Source organism: Branchiostoma belcheri, unplaced genomic scaffold, assembly GCF_001625305.1.
Source record: "Branchiostoma belcheri isolate BF01 breed outbred unplaced genomic scaffold, Haploidv18h27 scaffold167, whole genome shotgun sequence".
NCBI lineage: Eukaryota > Metazoa > Chordata > Leptocardii > Amphioxiformes > Branchiostomatidae > Branchiostoma > Branchiostoma belcheri.
In genome coordinates this window covers 421,123-434,213 of record NW_017803124.1, presented here as the reverse complement: position 1 = coordinate 434,213, position 13,091 = coordinate 421,123, and the positions used below count along the sequence as shown (strand labels likewise).

At 40.1% G+C, this 13,091-nt stretch overlaps 1 protein-coding gene across 6 annotated transcripts in view; it reads left to right on the top strand.

The window, feature by feature from the left end:
- The first annotated feature begins 81 nt into the window (after positions 1-81).
- The window catches only part of LOC109466436 (C2 domain-containing protein 5-like), a 46,360-nt gene continuing 33,350 nt past the window's right edge, over positions 82-13,091 (top strand). For all 6 annotated transcript variants that reach the window (XM_019764155.1, XM_019764156.1, XM_019764158.1 and 3 more), the window contains exons 1-12: positions 82-188; positions 1,845-1,965; positions 2,372-2,458; positions 3,335-3,375; positions 3,971-4,016; positions 5,128-5,212; positions 6,548-6,643; positions 7,089-7,174; positions 8,056-8,125; positions 9,554-9,614; positions 10,084-10,224; positions 10,985-11,136. In XM_019764155.1, coding sequence (XP_019619714.1) covers positions 1,876-1,965; positions 2,372-2,458; positions 3,335-3,375; positions 3,971-4,016; positions 5,128-5,212; positions 6,548-6,643; positions 7,089-7,174; positions 8,056-8,125; positions 9,554-9,614; positions 10,084-10,224; positions 10,985-11,136 — 955 coding nt within the window. In that variant the 5' untranslated portion in view covers positions 82-188; positions 1,845-1,875. The remainder of the gene's footprint in view (positions 189-1,844; positions 1,966-2,371; positions 2,459-3,334; positions 3,376-3,970; positions 4,017-5,127; positions 5,213-6,547; positions 6,644-7,088; positions 7,175-8,055; positions 8,126-9,553; positions 9,615-10,083; positions 10,225-10,984; positions 11,137-13,091) is intronic.

The window sequence follows — 13,091 nt, the reverse complement described above, 5'->3', positions numbered from 1 at the left end:
CTGATTGGTCAGTTTAGTTTCATTTATCGAAATTTGACCAATCACAGAGCCTGTACTAAACAGCACTCCCAGCAAGCTTTGTAGGAACAAAGATGGCGGCGCCCATAAGATTGCGAAATTTGCGTTTGTTTTTGTAGGAAATTTCGTCACATTTCCGCGGACTTAGAGAGCTCTGCACATCAGAACACGTATGTATGCCTATTCTGGAGAAACAGATGTGGTCATGATTCGCTGTTAATTTATTTTCAAGAAATACCTTAAAAATGACTTTTCCAGAGAATTAGTTTGATTTTTGAAAGGGGCGGGGCGACTTTGAACGTCGTATTTTGTAGCTAGTGACGTGACATAGCTTCGTATGGACACCGGAAAAATTGGGATGTTTCTGAAGAATGTGTTGAATCATCACCTCGTTTGTAGACTTATTTTGTCCAGTTGTTATGACATGTTGTTTTCGTTTTGTACTGCCCCCCCCCCCCATGCCCCATAAATTTTGCTGTGTTGATTTGGAAATGAGCACCACAAATTATGTTCCGGAGCATTTGGAATAGTGGTTTGTGCATTGTTTTATAAGCTGGCTGCACAGGCGTCCCGGGAGTCGGGTTATTTTTCCTGTTCCTACTCGGCTCTAGTTTTTCAGTCATTTCCGAGGCACCGGGAATCTAGTCTCTACCAGACTAACTACGCTGGCTATATATAGGAGAATATTTGCCAGTTGATTTTGGCCGTCTTGAGCACGTCGGCAGAATGTACTGCGCCTGCGCAGAACCCCGATTTTTCACGGTTTTCGTTGGATTTTTGGTCAACATTGCATCAGAATTTTGCCAGTTGCAAACAATATTTTTTCCGACGTAACGTTTGGAAACCATAGACAGAGTGTTGTTTATATGCGCGAATACAACCTTACATGAGATGTTCGGCCGAAGTGCTATGCACAATATATTAAAGGTTTCGCCCAGGTGCAGTACGTTCTGCTGACGTGCTGCCGTCTTGTAGGTTTGACTGGCCGCAGAGGGAAAGAAACTACCTCCCCGCAGTCGGACTCCCTTGGCCAATTTTACTGTCTTTTTTGCCGAATTCTACAATCCGTATTCCCGTAGAAAGGCCTGGTGGAGGCTACCGGGAATGGAACCCATGCCAAATCCGGGCAGCCAGCTTACATGTATGAAGCAACGGTAGCAACGTACGAACTGCTACTCCAAAAGGTCTGCTACTCCAAAATGAGAGACTCTGCTCCGCTACTCCGAAATGACCTTGTACTTGCCCAATAGGGCAATTGGCATGGATTTTTGAAAACTTTTCCGGCCCTGCATACATTTCTCTAACAATATGTCTGTTCAGGTGTAGTACCATATATAGAGTAGAGGGATAAATCTCTTTGAGTACTCTAGTGGACAAAAGAGAACTCATCACAAATACAAGACCAAAAGAGAGCTGGAAGAGATCTGTCCCCATTAGAAGAGACTCCAAAGAGAACTGCTGTAGATTCTTTCTTGACACCTGAGGTTGGACCCCCCTAAGATAACATCAATTGTTTTTAACAATAGATAATTAAATGGGGATTAGCTCAATGGCTCAATGACATACCTTTATTGTACATTCATGCCACGTCTAACCCTAAGAATGACATAAAAACAACAACATGGCAGCCATGTTTTCACAGGTGATTTTGAAAGAGACTTTTCAAACAATGGGAAATTTACGCAACAAAACAGTCGTAAAAAAGAGACTTGTAAGAGACTGGAAGAGATCTGAGATAGAATTTGGGAGAATGCCTAATCCAAAGAGAACTGCTGAGTACTCATTTGTCCGCTAGAGTACTCAAAGAGATTTATCCCTCTACACAGGCCAGTGTGCGGTGTGTAGCGGGGTACCGCCATGCCGGGGAAGCTGAAGGTGCGAGTAGTAGCGGGGAGGGACCTGCCCATCATGGACAGGGCCAGCGACCTCACAGACGCCTTTGTAGAGGTACGGATACAAAGATATGGATTTGACATTCATATATACACACACACACACACACACACACACCAGGGCTCTAGCCAGCACCTGATTTTCCGTGAATTGCAGGAGCTTTGTGGCATGTCATGGAAAAATTTTGAAGCCAATCCGTCATCCTTGAAGGACATTATTGGCAAAAATGTGACAAAAGGGTTTGTAGCTGAAAAGATATCCTTTCGTAGTAGAATCATACCATACAGTTATTTTCCTTCTGAATCATTCCACAGTAGATCTAGACGCTTGCTAGATTTGAGGGTGTGCAGCTTCGAATAGAAACGCCAAATAAACTGGGGTGTGCACTGAATGAGTGAATGTACTGATGTAAATGTACATGACTATAAAGTGACTGCATGTTGTTGGTTGGTTTTAACAGGTGAAGTTCGGAGCTACTAACTACAAGACAGACGTCCAGAAGAAGTCTCTCAACCCTCAGTGGAACTCAGACTGGTTCAAGTTTGAGGTAAGGTATCAAGAATAAAGTTTGATACATTGAAGAGAGAGAATAGATGTGGATAGGGCATTTGTAGTTGTATAACTATAAGCCTGTACTGTAAGGTTTGATCCACTTACATCACACCAGGAAGGACCTCTACTATTTTTGATAAGTGTGGTGGGATCTTTAATGTTCTGAAGGTACATGCATAATTTATATGTGCCTCTCCTCAAAAATGGGACCTCCGGCTTTACATCCCATCCCAGAGCTCAAAATACCCATGTGTAATGTGCAAAATGCACATGATTTTCAATATTTGCACTTAAAAATATTTTGAATGTGCAACTTTGTACCTAGAGCAGGAGGGGGAGAGGCCTTGCAGACAAAGATGCTGATGCAAAAATTAACCATATATTATTTTTGTAAGCTGTATTTTGCTTAACATATCGTGCATGATTATCAAGGGAAAAAATATGCAAAATAAAAATAAGTTATTGCTCTAACTGTTGGTAAATTTTCTTTATGCAGTATGCACCATATAAAATGTTTAAAGCTGGAAAGCTACATGTAAAGCTAATGCTGAGAACTACAGCCATTTTTCTTTTGATATTATCAAGTTCATCTTCTTTCAAAGCTTTGCATTTTTTCTTGAAGTTTTTTTTCTTGAAAGTTGAAACATCATGCAAATAACACAAACTAGGAAGGTCAGTTTAATTCATTGTGGGCTTAATTTTTGCAGGATCCTTCCACTGAGCCACCTGGAAAAGAAATTGTAGACCACTTTAAAACCAGCTAGAAAACAGCACACTTGCAGACCGACTAAGCAAAATTTTGCATATAAGACCATCTTTCCACCTACACCTTCTTGTGCTGAAGTCTATATTGTTTTTTTTTTTTTCTCAGGTAGATGATGAAGACTTACAGGATGAACCATTACAAATTCGGTGAGTAATGCCTTGAATATCAGAATAGATACCTGGGGTAGCAACTTGTGCCTTTTGTTACGTTATAAACAACATTGTAGCAATGGTGATAACTGTGATAATATGCTCTGAAAGCTCTTTACATGTTAGGTGCTGTGTACCGGGTCAATGGACTTGGATCTGGACTTGTAAGAAAGTTTAGGTTCAAGTCCAAAAAAACCTAAAAAGTCAAGAACCGAGTCCGGACCTATTACAAAAAAAAAACAAAAACATTTCACATACCCCTTTAAAACCTTCCTTAGATTGCAAAAACTGTGCTGCAAAATGAAGAAAACATTGTCATCGGGCATCATCGCAAGTATCAGCCTCCATGTTATGTGGCCACAGTTTTGCCCAAACAACATTGCAAGGTTGCAAACATGCAATTTTGTATATGCAAATTGTAAGTTCCGGAACTGAATCTAAACCTCTGGACTACCTAAATGTGGGTTTAGATACACAACACTAGTTATGTGGTGAATTTCTCTAAACTATGAACAGGACAACATACTGTACATGGACTGTACAATGTACTGTACAATGTACATCAATACTATGTGTTTTCTATTTCATGCAGAGTCCTGGACCATGACACATACAGTGCCCATGATGTGATTGGAAAGGTATATATGCACAGTTGTAAAATAGATAGAACATATTATTTGTATAATTTTGTGAAATGGACATTCCTCCTTGTTATTTTCTGTTACATAACACAGTCTGTGTGAGTGTTCTAGCCAGCTTCAAGTTTTATCCTGTCATCTCAATTTCGTTTAATGTAACATCATGTTGAGTGCTGAAGGATGGACAGTGTAACAATCCAAGAGACGTCAGCGGGGCCCTGGTTTGCCGCCTGTATGAAAATGTTGAAATCTTGACCCTCTTAGATGCTTTTGTCCTGCATTTTGAGGGGCAAATTTGCTGGTAAAGTAAGAAGATTCCATCCATCTCCATATCTTTAGAAGCCAATTTCTATTTTTGTCCGTCAAAGATGACAGTTGGACAAAAGTTTTTTTCAGCCATGCAATATTCCATCAAACAACTTCTCAGAGTGGCACTGAACTGGTGTCCAGCAGATAGGGAGAGGGGAGACCGTGCAAATTGGAAAAGAACAGTCAGCAGTGTTCGAAATACCTTTTTGAGCACAGTGTACCACCTAGGGCACACAATTAAGAAAATCATGTTGCGTGATAAAACGGTGCTACTGCGTATTTCAAACACTGGTCAAGAAGGGCCTTTCAGAGATATTAGTTGCTTAATGGGGTGCAACGGACAGTAACAGATAACAGGCCTCCAGAAACTTTTTTTCCTATTGTCCCAGCATTGTCCCGAAAATAAATTTCAATTGTCCCAAAGTGAGGTCCCAACCTGTTTTTGGGATGTATGTATGACAAAACATTGTAACTTGAAGATAACTTTATTTTGCTTACGTGTACGTTCTTACACCCAGGCATGCTATAATTGCAGAATAGTCAAGAAATTTGGGTGGCTTTTCCAAGCCAAAAGCCAGGACGGTTGCCTGATCAATGAAAGTAGGGCTGACATTCTGAATCTGATGTTGATTATTTTTCAATTGTCCCAAAAATGTCCCAAATGTCTTTTTAGTTGTCCCAGCCTAAATTGTAGTGGTCAGTGGCCATCGGGACACTGTTAATTTCGAGCCTTGAGTATGTGGAAGACATGGATGACCCGCCTGAGTGGTTAAGATGCTGATGATGTGTATCATCCCTACAGGTGTATATAGATATCGACCCCCTGCTGACTAAAGACTCTGCCTCAGTTATGCAGGGCTGGTTCCCCATCTACGACACCATGCATGGTGAGTACAGCAGTCCTGACATTGGCTATGTACCAGACTATAGAAGTACCGGTAGCTCTTAGGCCACAGTCACCAGTTTAATTTGTTGGTTATTGGATTTTTTTAGAAAAAATATGAAGCGACGGGGCAAAAAAAAAATGATAAAAACAGATCTAGGCATCCTATTATAGCCCCAAATGCTATGATAGGAGCCATGAAGTCAACACAAAAGGCTGGGTTAATATTTAAACTATGAATTTTAAACTTTTCATCAAACCACTGCATTGATAGATGGAAAAACTGTATCAACTAGAAAGGGACTTTCTTCAACTGTTGGGTGCAAAATATGAGCATATTTGAGTTGATTCAGAACTAGAATCTTTTTTTTTTCTTGCAAATCAGAAAAAAATGAAGAGGCGAATCCGAGAACCAACAAATTAAATTGGTGTGGCCTTAGTAGTACAATGAAAATAAATGCTGGTACATGCATGTATGATTGTCGTTTCCCTAAAGGAATTGTAATTTCTCTGTTTCCTAGTTCTATGTTACCTGGAATTCCTTTTCATCTGGCTTGACTTTATATTAAATTCATACTGGAAGTGTTTGAAATAGCCCCCAAACAAGTTATGTGATTTGCTTTATTTATTTTTTTGGTACCAGTGACAAGTAAATAGTAAGAACCAACCTTGTTTGTTTGTTTGTTTGTGTCGCATAACCGGTAAACCGCCTTTAGGCATAACACACCAGTTTTGTACATGTACGCACATGTACAAGCTGCGTAAGACCGGACTGTAAGGTTTGAACCAATCACACCGGGAAGACCCCCTACTCTTTTCGATAAGTGCGGTGGGTTCTTTAACGTGTGTGGGGTGTGGCTCTCCCCAAACATGGGACCTCCATTTAACGTCCAATCCGAGGGACGTCCCTATTAACCGAAGCTAGGTACTCATTTCCACCTGAGTGAAGTGAGGAAAGTCGTGTAAAGTGCCTTTTCCAAGGGCACAAGATCAGTGACATGCCGAGGATTGAGCAGGATTCAAACCCGCGACCTCTTGGGTGTGAGCCAAACGTGCTACCGACTGTACCACACGACCCCAATCTACCCACTGCGCCACATGAACCTACTATGTATTATATGAAACAAGGAAGCGTTTTCTGTCAGCAACATTCACACTTTTGCCGCACAGATATCAGTATGCTATGGGGTAGGGTGGATTCATCTCACTACATTAAAAAAGGACTAGAAAATTGACTTTGATAATCCAGTTTTACTGCCATGAAGACTTGCTCTGGGTGCCTTTGACAGCCATATCTATGTATGAATGGAATGTAAATTATGATGTTTTGATATTACAGGAATCCGAGGCAGTGTGTACATTGTGGTGAAGGTGGATCTGTTCATCGACACCAACAGGTTCAGACAGTCATCCTGTGGAGTCCAGTTCTTCTGCTGTAAGTCTGAAAACAAGTACACGTGTAGCTGCAGGGCTAGAAATACTGGGTGCATGTAAACCTTAGTGCACCCAAATTTGGAGCTGTGCACCCAATTTTTTCTAATGTTTTCTTAGGTTTTCGTATATAAAGAATAAAAAAGATGTCAAATGTATCAGTATACAGCGTATTCTTAACATCCAAATGTCAGAAAAATAATGTTGTAGTAATAATTATTGTTGTAGTACTTTTCTTTAGAAATGAAACACAGTAGTTTTTGCTGACATTATACTTATTTCTTATACAGTATAGTAACTAATTATACTTATATGAAGGCCTACAAACAGTGCTGATATCTGAAAGTAGTGTAGGATTTGTCATTGATGACCATAACACTTGATTTACTGTATATAGGACATATCATGTTGTTTTATGAAGTGACTGATTGTTTCTTACTCCTCCCCAGCCCCCTCCATCCCGTATGGCATGTATCCTGTGGCTATTCTGGGGTTTGTGGAAGAACTGGTGGTAAATGATGATCCAGAATACCAGGTAACCCTTTCTACTCCAACATACATGTACCACTCAAAAGGTTGTACCATAGCAGAGGGATACCTCTAACCTTTTTGATTGTGATATCCTGCTAGCCTGTTATACATGTACCTTTCCCCTTATACCACATCTGTGGGAAAGGCAGTGTGCTACCAAAAAAATCACTTTCTGTTCACGTTAGCAAAAAGATGCACATGTTTGAGGGATTATTTGCGCACAGTGGTGGCAGGTGCAAGTTGTCAAACTATTTGTGTATGGTAGTGATAAGTTCGCGGTACAGAGGTGACCGCAACAACGTAAAAATTGTGATTTCCAGTGCTAACTTTAGTGCTAACTTTATTCAGTGCTCTGTGATTTGGGAACACTTTCTGCAAATACTGTACACATAATGCACTAATAATACTTGATATATATTATTTTGCATTGTATATGGTAAGGACATGTAACAAAACTCATGTTGGGGTTCAGGTCTGGATTCAAGTCCATTAAAATACATGTTTGTACATGTTAACGTTGTTTGCGCTGCACATCTTGGCAAAAACTATGGCCACATCCATGGAGACCAACACCAATCAACCCCTAGCCAGATTATATAGTCTGCAATATGCAGGTTACGCTTCATTGTTTCATATTGCAAATGTCTATGCAAAATGCAGACTGTAAGTTGATATTTCTAACACTGATACTTAGCGTACTTCATGTAAGTAATATGAAAGGGTGATCTCTCTCTTAGTTGAAAACTGTTGACAAGGTGACATGTAACATGTACTATACAGTACACGGTAAATGGAATAGAACACTGGAATGTTTGAGAATGTGATTATGTCCTTGGTTTGTCTGTGTTTTTCTGAACATACACCGTGTATTGTACCGTTGTTCAGTGGATAGACAAGATTCGGACTCCTCGAGCCTCAAATGAGGCCAGACAGAGCCTGTTCTCCAAGCTGTCAGGTAAGTCATTGGGGTAAACAATACATGTACTTCATATAAGCGTCATTGAAAAATTGATTTTGTTACCAAAACGTGTTACCAAAACAGAGCATCATAACAGAGCGTCCAAGGTCCCCGGACTATAGTTTTGACAGATACAAAAGTCTGCTCCAAAGAAGTATATATACATGTATCATTGGTTTATTTCAAAACACAAAATTCAAATCACAATTATGTACATATATAGCGCAATCACTTGGCAGCCTCTAAGGCTGAATTGTGTGATTTAAAGCGTTAGACAGTGAAGTAAGACACAATCAGCTATGCTGCCTGGGTTGCCAGTGTATTGTATCGTCACAATCAAATTAAATAAATAAAATAAAAAGAAGTAAAATCCTGGTCGTCATTCCGTGTCCGTAACAATCATATCATTAAAATCAAACATTTCACAGACTATTCATGATTTAAAATGTGAACAAGGTACGGTAATGTACTTCTGTTGTACCGCTCTGTGCGTGCTGGCAATTTGTCAAATTCCAGAGCCTCACACAAGACAACTTGATTGCCTGAATTTACGTTAAAGGCAATATCCAATGCAATTTTAGAGCAGCAAAACTTGATGTTTAAAGTCAATTCTGATCATTCTTCAAACGTAGTAAGTTGAGTCTGCCCTTTCTGTGAGGCAAAAATGTGATGTTACTTAAAATGGTTGCTTATTTTGTCTTGTAGGCTGGTTGTAACTGTATAATGGGCAGTATCAAAAAAAAATTAGTGTTAGAGATGCCTCATAATCATATAGCTAGTTTTTGGGTGCTTTAAACATATCTAGTGTGAAATGATGACAAAAATGCGTATAAATGGCAGTTGTAAATATCAATATCAGACAGATTTCCTCATCCGGACTGTTTATTCGTTTCTGTTGCCCTAGGATTGCATTGAATGCCTTTAAGTATTTTAGTCCCTCTAAATTTACCGTTAAGCGTTGCCAGGTTCCCCCCATGCAGACCCTTGATATCATATAATCAAATCAACATGGCCTAATATGATATTATTACAAACAGGATACATTGCTTAGAGATGGCTTTCAGCACCAAGGACAGGGATAGCTTCAGTTACTACCTGGACTTTTCGAAACAAAAATGGATAGAACAGTATGTAGGAGTGACTAAATAGGGAGGTTTTTAGCCAACATTTCTGACATCTTACTATGTTTACGAATTAAAGCAAAATCACTGAAAAACGTCCCATTTGTACAGAATACAACCCAATACTAGTACCCTCTTCATCATTTGAAAATTCAATACTCAGTTAAAATGTTTTCAATTACATATCAGAAATACATGCCCCCATGCCGAAAAACCCTGAATGGTGTTATTGTAGGTGTAATTGTCCTGTGTTAATGATGTGAAAAACCCTGAGTCGTGTTACTGTATGTTTAATGTGTTTCAGGTGAGCTGCAGAGGAAGATAGGACTGAAGGTACTGGAGATGGGAGGCAATGCTGTCATTGGGTAAGTCCAAAATGAAATTGTTCTAATCCCACATTCTTCTTCATTCAGATTGAAGCAAAATTTTTTAATCTTGCACAACTGAGAAGGGATTGTTTAAATGAAAACTTTTTCAATTTTCAATAAAGAAACTTCAAGGGTTTATTAGCAATGAAACAAGGGTCAGCACAAGCTGAACTACATATAAGCTAACCCACAACAAGACTGGCAATGAAAACATACATAATGGTGACAGTAGTGACAGACGTCTGGTTCAGGTCGTTGACCTTATTGGTTTGGAGAAGAAGAGGAAACAAAGCAAAAACAATATGTTTTCCTTTGGTAAACATAAATCAAAGTCCTGCAATAAAAGGAATAAAAGAAATTGAATTAAACGAAACAGTAGGAGCAGAACAAACATGATAGAAAACAATATATTTCCTCCTTACCTATGGTATGGAGTGAATTATGATAAATCCTTTGCTCCCGTCAGGTACAGACAGTGTTTTGACCTGGAGGGTGAGTCAGGTATCGTGGTGCGAGCCATCGGCACAGCGGCCCACCTGGCGCGGCTCCAGCCACCACCGGTCTCTCCTCACCAGTCTCCACCAGTCATCAAGGATGCCGTCAAGGAGTGAGTCGCCATTTCCATCATACATCTACATGTATTCTTCCTTAAAGGACTCTTAAACTCTGGTACAAGCAACTGATTGTACCTAAAGCCCGGACTAAGAGACTTTAATAGCAATTTCTTCATTGCGCTGTTGGCTTCTATAACAAGACAATTCACCAGTAGTGTTATAGAATCTAGCTAAATCCTACGTGGTAACCACATATTGTGTACAGATTTTAATGTCGAAAATTTTTGAAAGGTTTTAATATTGTGCTTGCCATGTTTCATGTGTATAATGAAGAGTGTAACAAATCATTGTTTTTAATGCATTATGCACTTATGTAATAAGGACGAAATTCGGGTTTTTGCCCACGAGAGCCTTACCGAATAAAATTTGAATTTGAAAGGGGAACAAGATGTTCAATAAAACCTGTCATTATATCATGCATGGTATGTCTGAAAAGTGATCTCCTACACTAAGTTTGCTAGTCCATCTTGTTTAGAGCGCTACTGGCCATAAAGTTGCAGCTAGCACCTAACGTTGACAAATTAATGGGGGGGGGGAAGGGGCATTACCGGGGGTAGTGTTCAGGAGGCCATATTCTACACCAATGTTCTGTATTGACATCCACATGTGTAGCAAGAGCCAACATTTCGATGACCACCTGTCAACTTCATCAAAACGTCGGCTCTTGTTAAACAAGTGGTTGTAAAAGAAGTTTTAAATTGCTGTTCAGTTGGATTGACCTAAGGCTTACTTTCCCAACTTCCCTCCCCCCAGGGCACCTGTACCAGAGGAGGGCACGGCCCCCCCTCCCTCCCCCACCAAACTCTTCTCCTCCCCCCTGCCCAAGGAAGTGGTGCCTCCCATCGGTCCGGCTGAGAGGGTGCGGCGCCAGTCGTCTGATTCTGACCTGAGCACGACACCAAAAGGTGCACAAAATAACCAATCTTCAGAACTGTACTGTAACAGTTTGTTTGTCTTATTCAGATATCCATTAGTGAATATATCTATATTCTTCCTGGAGCTCATACATGTGTAAATAGTACTTAATACAACAACAAAAATAAACTTGGGTGGAAACTTTGTTCTAAGACTTGTAGAATTGCCATTCTACTGGTAGAGAGGATGAGGTCAATTGCTATTATAACTTAACATTGTCCAACATATCCTACAAGTTAAACATTCAATCACAATACTGGTAGCTGCAGTACTGATGATAAGATAGTCATAATAACATTTAGTAATTTCTGAGTTTTCCAGCTTACAGCATGGTCTTATTTCTTAATTCAAAACAATTTTGTATTTATTTATTACGTCAATGAAGGTTAAACATCCAAGTTCATGTAAAACATTATGTGAAACAAAATAAATCAAGCAACCGGATAAGTTTTCGATAGCCAGTCACTGAGGTAAGATAGCAGATGCTATCTTCTCAGAGAATTTATTCAGTTGCTGGATTTACTTTGCATTATGTAGTTTACATGTTAGTCTTAATACCTTTAACATGATGCTTGACAGAACCTGTCAGCATCATGTTAGTAAAGCATCATGTTAGTATATTCCCTAACCCAACACTTAAAAACACTTTGAGCCTTTCTTGTTCGTCCGTCCGCCTGACTGCCAACTGCAGGATTTCGCAGAAGAGGTAAAGCAGCATAACTCTTCCCCAGGGCTCGGGATACGGCACTGTAGAGCATCAGCTATGGTGTAAAAAAAAAAAAAATTTAACGCCTCTCAGTGGCCAATATGAGATGTTTTCACATTGGCGCACCAAATCCGTAAGGTGTTTTTGGCACCCTGACAGACAGATTAGCCTAAGAGGCTCGGTGGGCGTCACTCCACCGTACAGGTGGGGAAGTCGTGTAAAGTGCCTTTCCCAAGGGCACAATGTCGGGCCACGGTGAGTATCGAACCCAGGACCTCTTGGTTCCGAGTCCAACGCTCTAACCGTTGCGCCACCGACGCCACCTAACTGCATGTGGTGTAGGGCACTGGAAAACATTGACAGAATGTACTGTACCTGCGCAAAACCTGTTACATATTGTGCATAGCACTTGAGCAGAATGTCTCGTATTCCCATATCTACCAATGGCATCTCCTCTATAGTTTTCAAATGTTGTGTAGGAAAAGAAGAACTTTACTGCACAACAACTCACTATCTATGATTTGATTATGGCGACGACTATGAAACATGAAAAAAGATATCGTCTGCACCAGGCAAGATTCTGATGCAATGCAGACATCCATTGTAAAGTCTTGGTTTCACACAGGTGCAGTACATTCTGTCGATGTGCTTTTGTTGACCATTGAACTCTTGGTCACGTGACTTGAAAGATGGCACCCAATTCCTAGTTTTTGTTGTTTTGTGATGTCTTTGACTTGCGCGTGAAGTGGATTAAAGTGAGGGAGAGTTGCGCAATGTCGTTTTTGTATCTAAGGGATCACCAACAAAGTAGTTACAAGGTGGCCCTTATGTAGAGGTGGTTACAAGTACAGGTTTGACTGTATGAAATTGTTTTTGTTTGCAGTTGCATTCCTCTGAATATTATTGCAATGTATTGGACCATCTTCATGTTCTATAGCTAAACCATCGCTGATGCTTTACAGTGTAGGTCCACAAAAGTACATACAAGCACAAAGCAAATATTTTCCAAGTCTACTGGTGGTATTTTGAGCCCTGCCCTTCATTCTGTCCGTCTGTCTCTTGTTTCTCAGCTTTTCCATTGGTTTGGATTTGTGTCTCACAATAACGTCTTTTCTCTCTCTCCCCCTCCTGTCTTCTTTCTTCTTGAACGTGTGTCTTTATTTGTCTTGTCTGTGTCACGTTGTGCATCTGTTCTGCCGTTTATGTGTGCATGTGCTGCTGTCCAATCCACGTTCTGTG